Here is a 20,019-nt window from a genome sequence, read left to right as displayed (position 1 = left end):
CCTTCTCCACAAGTGTTACAGATGAGATGCATTTAATAGGGTTTTTTGTTAGTTTTACTCAGTTCAGCTTCTGCTTCACTATGTGGTGAGTGGGACGGAACTGTTCCTTATGTCAGCAATGTTTTCCAGTAACGTTGGCCCAAGAAGGTTTAGAGTATTCGAGGAATTGCAGCACCAAACAGATTAGCAAAGGACACTTGCCCTTGTCCTTTCTTACATGTAAAGTTGGTGAATTTTCTGACTGTTTATGGGTTTTTTTCTCCCTAGGTGGTGAAATTCTGGACGCAGAAATGTCGGAGGACACTGACAACACCCTAACGCCTGCCCTCGACAGCATATCTTATGGAATACCGAATCGAACAGGATCTGAAAACTCACTGCTGGACGATGATGATGATGATGATGATGACGATGATGATTTCTTTCTGAACTCTGGGGATCTTGCAGGCATACCCGTTGTGGGGAGTGACAATGAAGATGATCAGAATTTCACTCCAAAAGACACTCTTTCTTCAGCAATTTCTGATGAAGACCATTTGGAAGAGGGCAAGAGAGTTACAGATCATGACTTGGACAGTGAAAAAGAAATTCAGGTTCAGAATGCAATCCAAAAGGATCTCGCTTCACCATTTGAGCAGGGCCCTGTATTTAAATCAACTCGGAAAGATTTTAGCATAACAAGAGATAATGGCAAAGAGACTTTTTCAGCAAAGGACAAGAATAGAGAAGGACAGTTTCAAGATCGTGAAAAACGGTTGGAAAAAATCCCAAAAGATACGGATTCTAGATTGAAAAGCAGTTTTCTTGACAAAGCAGGTAACTGTTGGCATCGTAGACCTGGCTACCCAGCAAAGAGGAAGAAAGAACTAGACAGAAATCAGCAATAGGGCTAGTTATTAAAAAGACCATCTTGTTGAAGAGAATACACAGAGCTGTACTCAGGGAAGCATTTCATAAAGAACCCTAAACCATGGTGAACTCTGGAGTAGAACCATGAGTTGCAGAAGGGCCTGGCAGCATTAGGGGGGGTCTCATCTTCCACAGCTTGTTTCAAAGCCTCAACATATCCTTTGATGCTGTGGTTTTCTAAACCAAGCTGGGTGACAATTCAAGCTTCCTTTTGTTTTGTCCTCACTGTATTTTACAGACCTTGGAACTCCTTAAAGGAAAAGTTGATGAAGTTTAGCTGAAGTTGATAGCTGGGAAAGATTTTTTTGGAGCAAAGTACCAATTCTTCATGAATGTGCACATATTTAAAGCAGCATGCATCTGATAGTATCAGCACGGAAAGGCTTGCTAGAAATGTGTTAGTGTCTGCAGGAAGTCAGCCAGAGAGTAGCTTGAGATCTGCTTTTCCTGGGAGACTGCTCTCCTGCCTCAGATACTTGTGCCTTGGACTTTGTCCAGCCAACATGGAGAGAACCAGAGATGCCTGTGGTCTGTTTCTCATCTGAGGGAGCCTGACAGTCACCAGTAGTCTTTCTGCCCACACACTTGGTTTTGACTTCCCAAGCTCTGAAAGTTACAGTGGAAGAGTGAATGAAGGAGTTAGGAATAACCAGGCTGGAACGTGTGATTTAGTTGTATTCAGAAGACTGTATGGAGAGAGGGTTGGTCAGCAAGTGAGAGCCTCCTGGCTGCTTGTTCAGATTCACAGCTTATAATTCTGGTATTTAAACTTTGTATGTCTGGTAAGAGCATCTTAAAACCAGTGCTTCCAGGTGGCACAAATGATAGAGAAGCAATACAGATGTTTTTAGAATAAAGAAGAGTTAAAGATGTTTCATTACTTGTACCTCCAGGTGGAAAGCAAGTGAGGAATATTTCTGTGCAAAAGAAAACTGTAGATAGCTACGGTTACAAGGTTGTGGCTGGAAGCTGTGCAGCCTCAGGCAGAGCCCTCAGTATTGAAATAGGAAGAGTAAATGCTCGTAGACAGCATCCAGAATCCAGGCAAATCCAGAATTTTTACAAGCTATGTGCTAAAAAAGCTTCTGTTTCCTGGGAAAGAGAGCAAAGGCAAAAAAAAAGAGTAGAACAGGAAAGAAAAGGATGGAAGTTGTTGCTCTGAAAGATATTATGTGATTTAAATGTTGAAGCCCAGGAGAGTTCAGAGCCCACAGGGGTGTAGAAAATACTGAAGGAACAGATTGCCTCAGAGTATCACAGCCATTTTTCTGGAATAGAGAAATAATGACCCAATAGAATAATAAAATGTCAGTTCTGTTTAAGGAATACCATCGTATTTGCAGGGAGGAGAAAAGGAAGGAGTTTAACACTTCTGAGGTGCTGCTAGACTATGGGGTTGGGGATCAGCATGAGACTCTAGATAGCTTTAAAGGAAATGCATTGGACTCTGTATTCATTTATATTTAATGTATATGTTTTCCTCAGTTCATAATCAAGTAGAAGAAACTTTACGGACGCAGTTAGCTCCACAAACTCCAGAAACTAACTTCAGGGTAAGCTATAGATCTTTCAACCACTTTTGCAAGTGCAGCAATATACTGGAATAATTCAAAATACGTATTTTGTATTTGAGTGTAAATTTTGAGTATCAGGAAAACTGATCTTCTGACTCTCAGCCATCTTTCCTACTTAAGCAGTGCATATTATGTTGTAAAAGTTTGCTGACCCTCTCTTTGGATTGAGGATTCCTTTTTGTTAGCCACTTTGATGTTGAGCATGGTCTGCCTGCCTGGTGAGCCGAATCTAGACCTGGATGCATCCATCTGGCCTGCTGCCTTTTTTCCAGATGAGACAAGGAACAGTTTTATCAACAGGAGACACTGCCTGAGCAACTGGATGCCCCTACTGACAACCAACTTAAAGAGCTGGGTGGCTTCTGCTTTGTCCAGAGGAGTGAAAAAGATTGGGGGTGGGATGACAGAGGGTGCTGCAGGGAGGTAGAGGCAGCACCTTGCTGCCCATCGTGTCTCCCACCTTCCAGTGACAGGACCCATTTCTCTTGGTCTGCAACAGAAACTCCCCTTGGTAGCAGCCCAACTCCTAATGGCAGTTGCAGGAGGGTGAATTCTTTTTCATATTATTGTTTCAGGAGTCTAGCTACCTATTTTCTAGTAAGGAATCTATTGGACAAGAGCTGGGGAATTCCTTTGCACCAAATATTAGAATTAAGGAGGAGCCTTTGGATGACGAATATGATAAAGCTATGGCCCCACAGCAGGGACTGTTAGACAAAATTAAAGATGAACCTGATAATTCCGAGGTAAGTTTCCCATTGCATTTCTCATTTTGGTCTGCCAACTGACCACATAAGCTGAATGTAAATTCAGCGATTTATTTGGTTTGTTGACCGAAATTTGACTAGTTTAGTAGAAGGATTTTTCCCTCTTAAGCTACCATGAAACCCAGACCCACAACTTTTTGACATCCTGTTACCATGTCACTGAAAATGTTTTGCTTTTCAGTTAGAGACAAAGCAAAGTGCTGTAAAACTTTCATGATTGAATCTGTGTCAGTATAGATACTTTATCTCAACTTGGTCTCACTAGGAAATAAAATGCAGGTCATGTCTTACTGAATACTTTGTGGGTAGTCAGAGAGATGTGTAGTTGAAACTACATTGCTGCTACTTCCCTCCTAAAGGTTCTCTTTGCAAGCACAGTGGTTCGTTGCTTTTCTTGTTCTAAGTTAAGAGTTATAGGTCTTACCTTAGCAAAGCCTTTAAATACATATAGGTCAGTGAAGTCAATTTAAGCATGTGTTCAAGAGACTTTCTCATTTGAGATGATGACATTTTTTATGATGATATAGGGACACTAATTGCAAAATGGAGAAAGTCTGACCTGTGGATTGAGTGGTGCTGGGGCAAGGAATGCTGGGCTCTAGCTGGCCTCTTTGCCCCTGGTTTGCTGCAGGACACCAGGGAAATGATCTGTGTTGCAGTTCCTGTCTCCTCACTGCTAATGTTTGGGTTACATGCCAGACTTTACATGGACTTGAAGGTGTGCAGAACTTCAAAGAACATCCCCCTTGCATCGGCATGAGAGTGCCGGTATTCTTGTGCAGGCATTAGTTTTTCTACCATCAGTCTGTACTTCTGCTAGACCTCCTCTGCTCCCTGGACCTACCTTCCCAAGGTTTTTTCTTCTTCTCCCGTGATACTCTTGGCTTAATAAAATAAGCAAAGTATTTGAGACTATTGAGATTTTACTGCCCTTCCGATTTGTTCAGTGTCATGGGATTGGGTTTATTTTTCCTTAAGCGTATATAATGTGAAACCACGTGTAGGTTGGTTAAATCTCTATTCTTTGTCCTCCCAGGGTGGCATCTGTTGTGTGGATTTGTGGGGAATGCAATGCAAGATGTCTGTGGTTATCAAAGATCATATTAATAAGTAAAAGTGAAGACTTGAAGGATTTAATGATCTGTTGCGGTTTAGATGGACATTATCAAATACTGTAATGTCCAAAATATTAATTCCTGGAGTAAAATCCTGTAATCATCAACTCTGCCTGATACTGGAGAAGTATGAGAACTGATGAAGGTTCATTTTGTTTTGCCTTAGATTACAATTAACGTGGGGGGTTGTTGGTTTTTTGTTCATTCTGAAAGAGAAGAGCATTTCTGGCTGTGACCAGTAGTTGGAGCTCAACTTCTTGGCTTTCAGCACCGTTTCACTGCTGTGAAACTATGGTTGATCATGCACAGTTGATGTCAGGATTTGCCTCTTATTGACTAAGGCTGAAACTGCAGTTAAAATGCTTAAAATCCTGCAAAGAACTAGTTTTTAATTGTTCTATTTAAAAAATGGTGCTTTATACCCCATCATCACAGCATGCGCATGCACAGCTTCAAAGCTTCTCTCACTGGAGCTTTGAATGTTTCATTCTGATGATGAATAAATACCATTGCCTATACTCCTGGGAAAGCTGTTGAGAAATAGTTTGGTAGCCTTACTATAGAAACTTGTCATTTTCCCACAGGAGTAAGAGAAGCATTAAGTTTAAGCATGTATTACATGGATGCTGGTGTGTGATTTTAGGAGATGACTTAAGCTGAGGGAGCAGCTCGGTGCCACTGAGAAGTGAGAGCTTAACTTTGCTCAGTGATTTTGAATTGGCTTACCTTGCAGCCAGACAGCAACTGTGAATTGAGCTCAGTCATAACATGACATCATGCCTCACTACTCTCAGATGACTGTAAGTAGGTTAAATCTTACCATCTCTGGAGTTCCAAGAGATTATGCTTTTCAGCCTATTAAGATTTACATGTAGAGTGTTACAAGCTGCTTTATGGTTCACATTTCTACGGAGAGCATGAAGCATGGTGTCAAAGTATGAATAGCTGCTGTGGAGTAAGCTAGTAATTTATAGTATGTCAGCTACTCCACAAGCGACTGCCTGCAGGGATTTTCTCATCTTGCAGGAAGTGTAAGGTTATTCCCCTCTCACTGAAGCCTGTCAGAGCAGGGACTGTGATGGTCTGGCTGTAGTGGTGCCAGCTTTGGTCTGCTGAGGAGCTTCACCTTAGGCTACTCTGAGGTACTTAACTCATGATTGAGTACCAAATGCTTCTCACCATCTAGGTCCCAGTCTCTGTTTCATTATTATCATCTATTAATGTGGAGACAAAGTTTGTTCCACAGGATAGGAGCAAGGACAGCAGAACACTGCTAGATGGGAAATTTTGTGATGGAAAGCAGAGGATTCCCTTAAGCTTTGTCTGGGTGAATTCTGAGGTGTCTTGGGGTACAGCTGGCAGGGGGACTGCACCAGCAGCCATGCTTCTCTGTTTCCACGTGAGACCCTGGGTTATAGTTTGCTGTGAGCCTCTGGGCAGGTTCTGTGTGTGGCTGTCATACAGCAACATTTGTAAACCTGGCCTTTGGAAGAGGCACAGGGGACCCTCTTGTCCTTAATATTGAATACAACACTATGAAAGAATGGAAATCATGTAACCTGTTTTTACATGTGTGTTTTTGTTCTCCTTTTCCTTTCCTTTTGTTTTAGGAGTACGGCCAACAGCCAAAATCTCAGGAAGGGGAGCTGAAAATCAGTGCTGTATTTTCAGTCAGTGGCAGTCCTCTTGGTAAGTAATAGCCAAGATTTAACTTTAGTTAAATCTGTAAAATATGTCACCTTTGCAAATAACCTGGCAGGTTATTCTGGACTTCATTTGCTCTATCTGACCCCAGTAGGAAAAAGAACCCTAGTTTGTTTTAGAAACAATAAAATTCAGAAATTATAAAACAATTGTGTTTGAGGCATAGGAAAATTGACTGTGTTTTAGGGATGTTAAAAGTGCGTTCTCAGTCTTAAGAGTAGTTGAAACAATCTACACAGAAAACAAGCACAGAGCATGTCATTATGGAGAGTTCGTCTGCTATTTAATTCTCCTTTAGACCCTGACAACCCACGTGAAGTCATAAGCTTTGTGCTTGCCCCTGCACACAAGTGAGTTGTGTTTTAATCCATCTCTAACAGTTACTCTGTGTTTTCTCTGTGTGTCTCTTTTCCTTTTAGCTCCACAGCTGTCATTAGGTTTCCAGCCTGCTGTGGCATCCTCTGGCATGAGTAAAATGCTTCCTTCAGTTCCAAGCACAGCTGTTCGGGTTTCCTGTTCTGGCTGTAAAAAAATCCTGCAGAAGGGGCAAACGGCATACCAGAGGAAAGGCTCTACCCAGCTCTTCTGCTCCACACTGTGCCTCACTGGATACACTGTTCCAGCTTCTCGCCCACCAGCTTCTACCAAGAAAACCTGCTCAAGCTGCTCAAAGTAGGACAGGGCTTTCATTTGTTGTAGTTGTAATTTGAAACTTCTCTGCCAGGGACTGTTTCAAACGAGAGAAAAATAAGGAGAAAGTTCAGTTTGTTTAATCAGCCAACAAACATAAGTGTAGATGGGAGATAAGAGATGGAACGTTGCAATATGAGTCAGACCGTTTTGGACTCAACTACACGGTGATTAGAAAATGTGACTTTTTTGGTCCCTACCCCATTATGATTGGTATTTTCATAGGTAAAGGGGGTTATTCCACCCATCCTGCTTTCTAATTTTATTTTTTTAGTAGAGACTGTAAAAACAGTTCCCTTTTCCCAGTTTCTTTTGAAAAGATTTAATGACACCACTTGATGTATTTATAGGCCACTCCTAAGTCCAGGTGCAAAGTGGTTCACAGAATACCTACTTGAGAATTGTACTTAGCCATTTTCCTAATAGGCAAAGAAAAACGAGGTCAGGTATTCAGCTCAGCAAAAAGAAAAGCTTTAAATTGAATGAATCCACCCTCTTCTAGAGAATGTTTAGTCTGCAGAGAAGGACAGCAAGTTAACATGAAGCCAACATTAATTCTTTATCTGTTTGTTTTTCTTTTTATCTATAGAGACATTCTAAATCCAAAGGATGTAATCACTGCCCAGTTTGACAATACAAACTTCAGTAAGGATTTCTGCAGCCAGTCTTGTCTTTCTACATATGAACTGAAAAGGAAACCTGTCATTACTATTCACACTAACAGCATTTCAAGCAAGTGCAGCATGTGCCAGAAGAATGCAGTGGTAATAGCAAACTTCTTTTTCATTTTGATTTCCTTCCTTTAGACCAGGACAACCGGTTATCTCAGAGCTGAACTTACATATTCTCTCTTTGTTATATATTCTTTCTTTCCTTCCAGATTAGACACGAAGTGAATTACCAGAACGTTGTACACAAGCTCTGCAGTGATGCCTGCTTCTCCAAGTTCCGCTCAGCTAACAACTTGACGATGAACTGCTGTGAGAATTGTGGGGGATACTGCTACAGTGGCTCTGGCCAATGTCACGTGCTTCAGATAGAGGGACAGTCAAAGAAGTTCTGCAGTTCAGCATGTATGACAGCGTATAAACAGGTATATATTGATCGAACACTAAAAGTATGTCTTTGATTAGATTTTGAGTGTTCCAAGAAGCACCAAATGTATTAGTTGATCATTTTGGTTACTATCTATGTCTAAAATAACTCCTTTTTGCCACTGACTGCTTAATCTTTGCCCAAACATGTTGCACTGTTTCCCTTACCACTGAACTGACTACCAGAGTATTCCAGTGTGAGAAGACACACTGGACCCACTCAGCAGCAGTCCACTGTGACTTCTCTCAGCCTTTGAGGTGCTCCCTAGTTGAACATTCTCTACTAAATTGTAACATTTTAATTAAATGGAGAGGAAAAGTAGTAATTAGTTGATAATTAATATATTCATGTCAGTGATTTATTTCCAGGTTAATAAAGACACTTAAGTTCCAAAAGAATGACCAGTTTTCGTGTTTCCACAGAAGTCAGCTAAAATTACATCTTGCACGCTGTGTAAGGCTTTGAGATCATCAGTCGAGATGATTGAGAGCGCAAATAACTTGGGAAAGACTGAACTGTTTTGCTCTGTTAACTGCTTGTCAGCTTACAGAGTAAAAATGGTTACTTCTGCAGGTAAGTTTATGCTTTCACTTCTTTAGAAGCATAATTTCACGTAGCTCATGCCTAAACTAATTTGTGTTGGAAGTTAAGGCTGATAGTCTTTTCTAGGAGGGTGGGAAGTGGCTTTGTTTTTAAAGGGAGGAGCTGAGATGGGATCTTAAGGACTTTTGACTATAGATAAACCTAACAGTGATGGTACAGCCATTTCAGCTTTGTTTTTAGAGAGTTTAAAGATGACAATAAACCTTCATCTATTTTCTTCTCTTGCAAGTGCAGCTGGTATGTTTCCCAGCTAGACAAATCCAGTCCTGTGAATGTATGCCATATCCCTGCTGTGACTGATCAACTCCTTGTTCTCCAGGGTGATCAGCTTAGCTACCTCTGCCTAATGTTGCATTGAGCTAGGCAAACATATTCTCAGCTGTTTTTCTTGTAAAATGGAAAAATGCTTACTGACATCCTAGGAATACTGGCAGATTAATTAAAGGATCTGGCAAGAAACAGGCACTGCAGCTGCAGTGTCTGCTTCTGTAGAAACTTCCTCTTGAGCTTCTGTATGTACCTTGGCTTGTCATTCAGATTCTCTGTTCTTGTATGCACAGTGCAAAATTATCTGCAATGCAACCTGATGTTGCATCAATCATTTTTTCTTCTCTGTTTCACCCTCAGGTGTTCAAGTTCAGTGCAACAGCTGTAAAACCTCATCACACCCTCAGTATCATTTGGCTATGTCTGATGGGAGCATACGCAATTTTTGCAGCTACAGTTGTGTAGCAGCTTTTCAGGTATGACATTTAGGATTTCTTCTTAGCTGAATTAACAGACTAATGAATTGATGGTGGAAATATCTGGGATGTTGGGTGAAATCTGTAATATTGTAGAATGAGCTCAATTCCTCAATGTGCTTTCCTGCAGAATCTGTTCAACAAGCCTGCAGGAACAAACTCCTCGGTGGTACCTCTGTCACAAGGTCAAGTCATTGTAAGCATTCCCTCGGGGGCAATGGTATCTGCAGGTGGAACCACCTCAACTGTGTCCCCCAGCTCCATGAGCAGTTCAGCTGCAGCTGGTCTACAGAGGCTGGCTGCCCAGTCCCAGCAAGCCACTTTTGCTCGCCCTGTTGTAAGACTCAGGTGTCAGCAGTGTAACAGATTTTTTACAACCAAGCCAGAACTGCTTGACTACAAGGTAATGAAAATTAGGGCTTTTCAAGCTCATTTTCTTAACAGAAACCCAGGAAATTGTATATGCAGTGGCCTGCCAGTACTGCTCTGTCACTTACTGTGACCTGCTATGAAGGAATTTGGAACTGATCTTTGTGTCATTTAGTGGTTATTAGAATTAATACTGATACTAGCTCTTTGATCTTAAAACCAGGAAAAACTGTGAACAAAACCCCAACCCTATGATTGCCTGCCTAGGCAAGCACGTTCCTCAATCTTGGTCCCAGAAATGATCCTTTTAATGCAAGGACAGAGCACGCTGTTGAAGGCTTTCTGCAGAAAATTGTACTGTATTTGTTATAAAGCTAAACGAGGAGGCTTATTTGCTGTCCGTTGTTGACTTCCAAGGGCATGATGATGCTTCTGAGCTTTCATTAACAATTAAATTGTATGATTTGAAATGTGAAACACTGAAACATTAAACCCAAAACATTCTTGCTGTGGTGCAGGGTAAAATGTTCCAGTTCTGTGGGAAGACCTGCTGTGATGAATATAAGAAGAAGGGCAGTGTAATGGCAATGTGTGAATACTGCAAAATTGAGAAGATTATCAAGGAGACAGTGCGATTCTCAGGCGTAGACAAAGCGTTCTGTAGTGAAGGTAAGGAAAGGCAGCACTGTGTTTCACACAGGTCAGAAGTGTTTTGTCTTAAAATTACTGGTGATAGAGAAACCTAATCTTTTTAGGTTAGAAAACTGGGAATGTTTTACTTTTAGAAACACAGCACTTTGTCCACACTGTATGTTTTAATCTTTCAACATTATTACAGACATAACTAAACACAAGACCTAGAGCTGCTGAGCAAATGTCATTTTGATATTAAAGGATGTTTTTTGGTTTTTTGCTATTTTCTTTTTTAGGTTGTAAACTGCTCTATAAACATGACTTGGCTAAGCGCTGGGGAAACCACTGTAAAATGTGCAGTTACTGTTTACAGGCCTCCCCTAAACTGGTCCAGAATCTCTTTGGGGGGAAAATGGAGGAATTTTGCTCTGAGGAATGCATGTCTAAATTCACAGTTTTGTTTTACCAGGTAAGCAATATTCTCACATAGCAACCTCTAGAATAGAAACGTGTTAGCAAAAGAACATTTGTACATCAGGAACTATGTGAACTACCTGTAGCTGAGCTCTGTATCCATGGGAGTATATTGTATGTATGTGAGAGATGAGTAAATCCTTCTAAACTTTTGAGGACTGGTTTTCTATGTAGAGAAAACCTAATACAGGTTGTGGGAAGGTAGATAATGCTATGTTGCTGTATGTTACCCTGCAGAAATGATGCACCCTGACAGATTTCTTCATGCTGTATTTGCTGAACAGGGTGCAAAGGGGGTTTATACACTTTGTTGCTATTCACAAGTGTGTTTAATTTCTCCCTTGCTTTTTTTCCTAGATGGCAAAGTGTGATGGTTGTAAGAGACAAGGTAAACTCAGTGAGTCCATGAAATGGCATGGGGAAATCAAGCATTTTTGCAATCTGCTTTGTATTCTGTTGTTCTGTAAGCAGCAAATTGCTTCTGACCCTCCACCCCCAAACAACACAGGTAAAACAGGCTGGGGATACTATTGTCTTTTGGTGTGCATGATAGTGATATGGAAATGTATTTGGAAAATGGATTCAGTGAACTTTTTAAGATGTATCTTTTACTGGGGGGTTGAGAAGAAACAAAAGCGCTTGCTTTTCAGACACTTTCATGAAACACAGTTTGTGGGTAAAATGTACTGAAACCTGTTGAAGACATGTTAAATACCTACTTGTCTCCTGTACTTGACACCACGTAGCCAGACATGGTAGAATGTTAATGTTCATTCAACAAAAAAAAATCAAGTGGTGAAATTAGTAGACTTAATAGTTGTAAATACAGATTTTCATCTATGCACTTTAAGTAGCTGGTTCTGTGTAGTCTGTAGGCATATGAGGAGTTACCATTTCTGTGTCATTAAGTGCTGGTTCTTGAAGTACCAATGCCAAGATTAATGTGTGCAATAGCTGTTTCCTTGCTCATTATTTTAGCAGATGGAATGGGAAGGAGGGTGGGAATGAAGCCCACAGGAATAGGAACTGTGAGTTTCTGTAGGGAATGAAATGCAAAGGGAAGAAAGGAAGAAAGGCCCATAAAGACAGGAAGAGGAAGCGAAACAAAGGGCAGAAATAGCACTGATCCTAAAGAGGGGCATAATCTCCCACTGAGTGATGGTGACTGCAACAGTAAGGTACCCAACAAGCAATAAAGAATATTAACTGAAAGTTTATAGTGTGTACCAGGCTATATTCAACTCCTCAGCTTTGTGCATATCTGCTGCTTACGTTAGTGGGAGCTGTTTCCCTGAATAAGAGTAAAATATATGAGTAACTTTATACTTCCAAGCCATAACTGTACACTGTGACATTCCTGATCTTGTCAGTACATTTGGCTGTTACTAAGGAGAGCAAGATGCCTGCTTCTGCAGAAGTGGGCCTGCAGCCTCAGCTGAGGCGAGTGCAAAACTGGTCTCCAGGCGTCTCTCTGTCCTGGGGACTTCCAGGGTGATGGAGCGCCTCAGAACAGTATTGTTGGATGAAATGTGGTGATTCGTTGTGATGGGTCAATGAATGGTGCTTTCAAATGGAAAAAAAACCTAAGAATTCCTGTGAGAGGCTCATAAAATTCACCTCGGTTATTTATCAGGATCTCTGCTGTCTGTACCAAGCACAGTGAGGCGTCCAGTCCTCTTATCTCCTGGGTGCTCTCTAATACACATAATATTAGAAAGAGAAAGCCACTTTCATCCTATGGCGAACTCCTGAAATGTTCCAGTGACTGGAGAACAGCTGAAGTTTGCTTGTGGAACCAGCTCCTATTTACACTGAAACGCTGCATTTTGGCACCTACATTCCCTTCTCATGCAGCAGGCTTTTTCATTTGGAGATAAATCTGGAGGGTGGGTGTTGTTTCAGAAATGCTCTTTTATGAATTATTGCTTATTTTAGTTTTCTTATGCTCTTTCTGTCCAGCAAACCCTTCTATGGCACCAGCTTCCTCATCAGGCCCTCCTTCTGTGAGAAAGGACTCAACTCCTGTCATAGCACATGTGGTGTCCCTTGCAAGCACCCCTGCTGCCCAGCCTACAGTTAACTCCAACAATGTTTTACAGGGTAAGACTGCTGCATGTACCTGTATTTTTAAATCTCTACTCTTGAACATTGGTATTTGCTCAGGGATCTTTTCCAGCTGAGCACAAGAGCCACTTCTTCATCCTGCTTCACATCAGTGCAGACCCTTAAAGTTTTGTCTTTCCTTATCTAAATAATGACTTACATTTATGTGCATACACCAGGGAATGAGGTTTAGTGGGGGTTCTTTTTCTTGACCTTGGCAGAGTATGGGTTATGGTCCTTGATGTACAGAGGCTATTGTATGGTTTTTTCCTTCACAGGTGCAGTCCCTACTGTGACAGCAAAAATAATAGGAGATGTAAGTTTCACGAGAGCCTCTTTTTCTCACTTTCGCCCAGATTGTATCAATGACAAGTAAAGTATCCAAGAATTTTGCACTGACATTTTGTAACTGCTTTTCCTGGTTGTGACTGGAATTTAAAAGGTATTCAGCTTGCAGGTGTGCTTTTGAAATAATGGATAGAACTTGTACAGTATAAAAGTCTTTCTCTGTCTACTGACAGCCTGGTTAGAAGTTTTAAGACAAAGCTTGTCAAATTGTAGCTCTTGGGATGCCTGTAGTTCTCAAGCAATTCATGTGTGGCTTCTGTACTCGAGGCCACCTTCAGTGCTCAGAAATGGGATGTGATGTCAAGAGGAATAGCATAGGAGAAAGGGGACCAGCATAGGCTGCTGGGGCTTGAAATACATCATTAGCAAGCTGGGTTTGCAATGGTTTTTAAATGATCATTTTTATCACCAAGGGGAGGTTTAGATTGCTCAATCTCCCATAGTAGAGAGCAAATACAAATCTTACGATATCCATCAAACCAGTATTGACTCTGTCCTCTTGTATTTTTCCAAACAGGCCAGTACTCAGACAGATGCCCTAAAGCTGCCATCATCACAACCACCCCGGCTTCTCAAAAACAAAGCATTGTTGTGCAAGCCAATCACACAGACTAAGGCCACCTCATGCAAACCCCACACACAAAACAAAGAATGCCAGACAGGTATGTATCTAATCTACCTGTTTTATAGAAGCCTGTGTTGCAGTTGAGAGAGCAATGCATGGATTATGTACAGAGTATTTAAATCTGTATTTTAAAACCTTAAATAGTTTTCAGCTTGTATGGCATTTTCCAAGTAGCAGTTACAAGACATTTCCTATTCATTGAAATCCATGAAGCTTCATGTGTGATGAGTCTTATGCACACTCTGGAGTGTACCTGGTGGTCATATCTTTAAGCAATTTTTGTTTTGTTCTATTTTTAATATAACAGAAGAAGAAGAAGAAGTTGTTCAACCCCAGATCATTGTGGTACCTGTTCCTGTGCCAGTGTTTGTGCCAGTGCCCCTTCACCTCTACACTCAATACACACCAGTTCCACTTGGGATGCCAGTACCTGTAAGTTATACTTCAGCTCACTAGAGAAGTTGTTACAGTCTTGTTCCTGAACAGGACACAGAGCAGTGTCATTGGGGTTTAAGACTAGTCATGCAACTGGTATTTCAAGTCCTTGAAACCGTTTTCTTTCCTTATCACATCACGTTTGATTGATCATCATTATACAAAACTACCAGTTTATAGGGTTATTGCAGAAATGAAACAAGCTGTCCAGTGTGGAAAGAGTTTAAAGTTAAATCCAGTAGTCTTAAATATGTATAAGATTAAATGAGAGGAACCTTCCTTGTGTATTTGCTGTTTCACATCACCCTCAAACATGCTATCTAATCAGTCTAATCTATCAATCTAATACTTTCCACGTGTTCCATAGGTACCAGTTCCCATGCTCTTCCCAACTACCCTGGATAATGCTGATAAGATCATTGAAACTATTCAGGATATCAAGGAAAAGATTCCCACAAACCCATTTGAAGCTGACCTCCTTCAGATGGCAGAAATGATTGCAGAAGATGAGGAGAAGGAAAAAACACACTCGCATGGTGGTATGTGGTCTTTTTAAAAGGTGCTGGATATAGTTGCACCTTCTGAAACTTTTGTAATTTCACAAAGGTTTATCAGTAACAGGTATTATCATTGTGCATTAGGAGGAGTCAAAATCAAGAAGACAAATCATCTGCATTACAAGAATATTTTCCTATCAGGCTTCTTATGGTGGCTTCTTAGAGGGTGATGCAGGTTAGACTGTTGGACAGTGGTTATCCCATTTAATAAATGTGGAACAAGCTGAAAAGAAATAAACAAAACATCTTGTCTAAAATGCCTCAAATAGCAAACATGGAGGGATGGAAATGTTTGGAAAAGCAAGTATGGGTTAGTTCTGCATTCCTGTTGCTCCTGTAACAGCGTGACCAAGATAGAAAGCTGTTAGAAGAACTGTAGTAGAGAAGAGGACACTTCACATGTGTTAGTGTTATGACGTAATACATAGATTTTTGGTGTTCAAAGTATTTTGTATTAGTTGTGTAAGCTGTCAGTTATTTGTAGATACAGATTTTCTTCTTTTTCTAAAGGATCTCAGACATCTGAGCATGAGCTCTTCCTGGACCCCAAGTTATTTGAGAAAGGTCAGTTAGATTATTTTTTGTAAATGGATTTTGATCCTGCAGTATCTTTTCTTACAAACTCCTCTTTTTTGTCTGCTCTTACCCATGGTATATCTGATCGTTGTCATTACAGACCAAGGTAGCACTTACAGTGGAGATCTAGAATCAGAAGCAGTGTCCACTCCGCACAGCTGGGAGGATGAGTTAAATCACTATGCCTTACGATCAAATGCCCTGCCAGAACCAAATCCAGAACTGAAGCAGTTCTCTAAAGGTGATGTGGAACAGGACCTCGAGGCTGATTTTCCATCAGGTCAGTATAATGTGAATAAAAATGCATTGTTGTATAAAAATACACAGATTTTCTGGGTAAGCATTGTACCAGCAGCCTGCTTGTGAAGGATATGAGTTTTCATGTAGTAAAGCTGGATATTTAAAGCTGCAGTAATACATCAGCCCTGCTAAAAATTACTGGATTTAAACTACTACTGATGTCTTTAAAGATAGTGTTCTACAGAACCTCTGACAGGAGTAGCAGGTAGCCTTGCTTGACTTCTTTGAATTTATCCTTTCTGTGTCCCTAGATATAATCCTAGAATGGTTTGGTTGGAAGGGACATTAAAGCTCATCCAGCTCCAACCCCTGCCATGGGCAGGGACCCCTTCCACTGGAGCAGCTGCTCCAAGCCCCTGTGTCCAACCTGGCCTTGAGCACTGCCAGGGATGGGGCAGCCACAGCTTCTCTGGGCACCCTGTGCCAGCGCCTCAGCACCCTCACAGGGAACAGCTTCTGCCTCAGAGCTCAGCTCAGTCTCCTCTCTGGCAGGGTAAATATGATCTGAGTGTTGCATAAGGATGTTTGCCTGAATGGGTACACCCACTGAGGAGACCTTTTCCCTCTTCTGTGAGTTTATTTATACAGAAGGTACATGGGTTGTGTAGCTGTTCAAAGGCAAATCACTATTTGAACATACAGGTGTGATTGTCAGCTGTGAAGTACTCCATAGTATCTGAGTGATACTTCTACCTGGGCTGTTCAATCATACAAATTAAACTCTTAATGGTGTTGATTTGACTTCAGACTCATTTGACCCTCTCAGTAAAGGACTGGGTTTGCATTCACGTTCACGAGCAAGACGGAGACATAGAGATGGCTTCCCACAGCCAAAAAGACGGGTAAGAAAGTACTTCTGGAGCACAAGTTCCTTCCATTTGAAGTAATATCATCCTGTGCATGCTTGTTCTCAGAAGTAAATAAGTACTGCTCCAGGGTGACAATGAGAATGCGATTTAACTATGCTGTATATTTTTTCTTGTTCTGCTATATGAGATATTCTCCCTCCCCACAGCTAGGTAGAATAAGTGCTCTTTTTAATGCAGAACATTTTTATATGTTTCAAAAAATGCCAAAAGTGATGTCTTTTAAGTACATTCATAACCTACAGGAAAGACTCAATTTTTGCTTGTGTAGCTAGAGCAGAATATATTTCTGTGCATATCTATCACAGTGAGAATCATATTTTATTGCACCTTTTCGGTCAAACATGGTTAGTATTTGTCCACATAGTAAAAATGCACACATATCCATTCAGATTCTGTCATGAGAGTAGGATTTTGTTATCCTGTCAGCATAACAGCCTTTTGATATGAGATCAAAGTTAAGCATCCATAGACAAAGTGCTTACTAAATGTTGATTTGTTCTGGTCTTTGCCTGTAGGGTCGGAAGAAGTCTGTAGTTTCTGTAGAGCCCCGGAATCTGATGCAGGGCTCCTATGCAGGATGCTCTGTTTCTGGGATGACCCTAAAGTATATGTATGGGGTAAATGCCTGGAAAAACTGGGTCCAATGGAAAAATGCACAGGAGGAACAAGGGGACCTGAAGTTTTCAGGTAAATTCTCTCTCTGTGGAAACAAATACTTAGCTGAAGAGCACTTAGCATGGAATGTTGGTCAAATAACAATTGGGATTAGGTATTACTGAGCTTTCAAATATCCATGGGTGGAGGAAAGATTTTATGGAATACTGTCTTATGTCTTCTCATGCATTTGAAAACATATTACATTCTCAATTGAGCTGTTATCTATTGGAACAGGCTCTAAAATACCAGATTCCTTTTCAGTATTAGAAATGTTACTCTTTTAACCTCCATTTCATGTTCATTTGAATGTAGTAATTCTTCAGTTAGAAGTTAGTCATTCTTCAGTTGTAGAAGGGTTGCTCTAAGCAGCTGCAGAGCTTTAGTCAGTTATTATCAGGCCATAATTCTAAGTTGACAACACCAACTTGGCTCCATCTTTTTCCTCTGTAGCTAACACATTCACAAAGTATTTGTTTGTCAGCAGAACAGTTTGCTGTAAGAAAATTGCATGCTGCAACATGAAGAACTTAACAGCTTGTTTCTGGCCTTTACAACTGGAAAGAAACTTTCCAAAGTCCACCTAGTGTGTGCTTCAACCTGGCTGAAACTAACTTTAAAAGGCACAACTTGTTCCTTGTGTCTCACAAGGGCGATAGATGATAATGGCAATATAAATGTCACTTTGGTTTTTCTTTCTACTTACGAATTCTTTTTCCTTACACAAGCCAGCAGTCCTGGGACTTGGCAGTGTCCAACTCCTCTATTCCCCAGTCTCAAATCTGTCCTATGTGTTTGCCCTGAGAGATTTGTGGGCAAATTCTCAGAGTCAAGCAGAGAATTTCAGTGGGGAATATAATCGAGCTTCTTGAGGATGGTGGGGAAGAGAGCAAACCGTATTAAATACTTCTGCAATGTGAAGGACTGACTGTGGCAGGGCTTATATAAAAAAGATCCCAAAGGGAAAGATTCTGGTTAGAACGAGATCTGCTTTTTCCTCTTACATGGAATTTGTGTTGTCATTACATGAGAACAGCTGGGTTTTGTTTCCCAGAAGGACAGTAATCACATGGGTTGCTGTGTTTTCTTCTTGTGGCTAAGGAAGCAAATAATTCCAGTCAGTTCCAGGAAACTGTGTCCATCACAGCCCCTCCCAGAAAGGTTCCCTTGTTAGTCCCAAGCAGGCACTTCTGTAAGCTGTGGAGTGCCCAAACCTGGTAATTTCCTTGCAGATCCTTTGCTCAGTTCCCTGGTCGCTCTGCTTCTCTTGCCAAATCCCACACATGTCCCATTAAATTCTTCATTCCGTTTTCCTGCACTTAACTCATGTCCAGAACTATTAGGAAGCACTCAAGATCTTGCTCTCACTCAGGATTCCCCCGAGTCCAGCTATGGAGGTGAAACCTATTTATTAACTCTCCGCTGCCAGCCTCAAGTGCACGTGGTCATTGCCACACTGCATCTTTGGGTTCATCCCACTGCCTAACTTCAGCTTTAAATACCTGCAGCCTTGTGACTCACTTGCAGTGCTTTGTGCTGCTTGCACTTGCAGGTGGTTTGGCTTTTATTGGCCAAATCCTCATTAAATTGTTAACCAACAGATAGGAAATAGTTCACAAGCTTACTCATACGAGGTACAAGATAGAAGATTTAATAGTTCTGCCTACAAGAAATAATAAGGGATGTGTGAAGATTTAACCTGTTGAATTAAGTTAATTTTTCTAACAACTTTCTTGGCCACAGTTCGCCCTGTGAAGCTCAAGGAGGACATTCTCTCATGCAGTTTTGCTGAGCTGAGTTTTGGCTTGTGCCAGTTTATTCAAGAGGTGCGGAGACCAAATGGAGAAAAATATGATCCTGACAGCATCTTATACTTGTGCCTTGGAATTCAGCAGGTAACTCAGGGTATTGCTGGCAATGTACAGAACTTGCCCTGATTATTTATGCTTTATATTCATAGTCCCATGTAGCTGCTTGTTTTTTGTAGAGGAGGCAAGAATGTATAATTTTTGTGCTTTATTCTTGTCTTAATCCCACATTGGACTAATTTGTCTGGACATTTTTATGGTCAAAATGAACAGGCTTCTTCTGTCCTTGGGAGGAATGTGGCACGGAGGGCAAGGTGTTTCTACCTAGGCATGAATCTTTAGGCTTGGTACCTTTTTGATTGTTATTCATGTATAGGAAAGATTTGCTCCTCAGAAATACTTGCTTTATGATGGAATGTTAGATCTAAAAGAGTTGCTCTTTAATATACAAGGAAGAGGTTACTCAGCAAAGACTGAGCTCCTTCAGTGGCCAAACAGGTACTTGCTGTGTTGGCAAAATAAAAAATACAATGGGAATAAGTGCACTGAAATTAATGAATGCTGGAAGTCATCAGCTGAGTCCTTACTACCTGCCTTGAAGCAGTTGCAGGAAAAACCTAGTATGATACTAACTTCTGTTTAAAACTTCATATTCAGTGTTTCTCTGTTAGTGGCTTTTTTTGTTTTCAGAATAGCCTGTTTGTTCCTTTCCTTGAACACTCATTTGGAAATGAGAACTCAAAGGTTTACAGCAGAAGTAGCTTATCGTTTGACTAGGCATTAACAAGGTCTGGGAGGATCAGCAATGTTTTTGTGTTCCAGTTTTGATGTATTTACTGATACAAACTCCTGACCTGTAGAAAACTTCTCTTAAGTGCTGCTTGACAAGAGTTTAAGGGACTTTATCTTGATGCTGTAAGTTGAGCTCTCAGCAGCCTAGCGCTGGGCCTGTGTCTGTTGTCAGGAGGTGGTAACACATGAAGTTCTTTTCAACACACAAATACTCAATAACTCCTCTGGGTTTTCTAGACAGACTTTTTTCAAGAGTGTTTAACAGAGGGTGATGAT

General features: G+C 40.9%; 1 protein-coding gene across 2 annotated transcripts in view; it reads left to right on the top strand.

Annotated features, from left to right (window-relative positions):
• Window positions 1-20,019, top strand: part of LOC101869576 (zinc finger MYM-type protein 4) — a 38,561-nt gene that overhangs the window by 10,739 nt on the left and 7,803 nt on the right. Inside the window, exons 3-25 of one of the 2 annotated variants that reach the window (XM_034069178.1) lie at window positions 268-816; window positions 2,395-2,462; window positions 3,059-3,229; window positions 5,976-6,054; window positions 6,489-6,741; window positions 7,349-7,523; window positions 7,640-7,852; window positions 8,277-8,427; window positions 9,085-9,200; window positions 9,331-9,603; window positions 10,088-10,238; window positions 10,499-10,671; window positions 11,034-11,184; window positions 12,636-12,776; window positions 13,058-13,095; window positions 13,645-13,789; window positions 14,060-14,184; window positions 14,555-14,726; window positions 15,255-15,308; window positions 15,421-15,600; window positions 16,368-16,462; window positions 17,005-17,176; window positions 18,887-19,038. In XM_034069178.1, coding sequence (XP_033925069.1) covers window positions 268-816; window positions 2,395-2,462; window positions 3,059-3,229; window positions 5,976-6,054; window positions 6,489-6,741; window positions 7,349-7,523; window positions 7,640-7,852; window positions 8,277-8,427; window positions 9,085-9,200; window positions 9,331-9,603; window positions 10,088-10,238; window positions 10,499-10,671; window positions 11,034-11,184; window positions 12,636-12,776; window positions 13,058-13,095; window positions 13,645-13,789; window positions 14,060-14,184; window positions 14,555-14,726; window positions 15,255-15,308; window positions 15,421-15,600; window positions 16,368-16,462; window positions 17,005-17,176; window positions 18,887-19,038 — 3,797 coding nt within the window. The remainder of the gene's footprint in view (window positions 1-267; window positions 817-2,394; window positions 2,463-3,058; window positions 3,230-5,975; window positions 6,055-6,488; window positions 6,742-7,348; window positions 7,524-7,639; window positions 7,853-8,276; window positions 8,428-9,084; window positions 9,201-9,330; window positions 9,604-10,087; window positions 10,239-10,498; window positions 10,672-11,033; window positions 11,185-12,635; window positions 12,777-13,057; window positions 13,096-13,644; window positions 13,790-14,059; window positions 14,185-14,554; window positions 14,727-15,254; window positions 15,309-15,420; window positions 15,601-16,367; window positions 16,463-17,004; window positions 17,177-18,886; window positions 19,039-20,019) is intronic. The other variant, XM_034069179.1, reaches the window with a different exon arrangement.

Source organism: Melopsittacus undulatus, chromosome 14 (assembly GCF_012275295.1).
Source record: "Melopsittacus undulatus isolate bMelUnd1 chromosome 14, bMelUnd1.mat.Z, whole genome shotgun sequence".
Classification (NCBI taxonomy): domain Eukaryota; kingdom Metazoa; phylum Chordata; class Aves; order Psittaciformes; family Psittaculidae; genus Melopsittacus; species Melopsittacus undulatus.
This window is presented reverse-complemented; position numbering and strand designations above follow the sequence as displayed.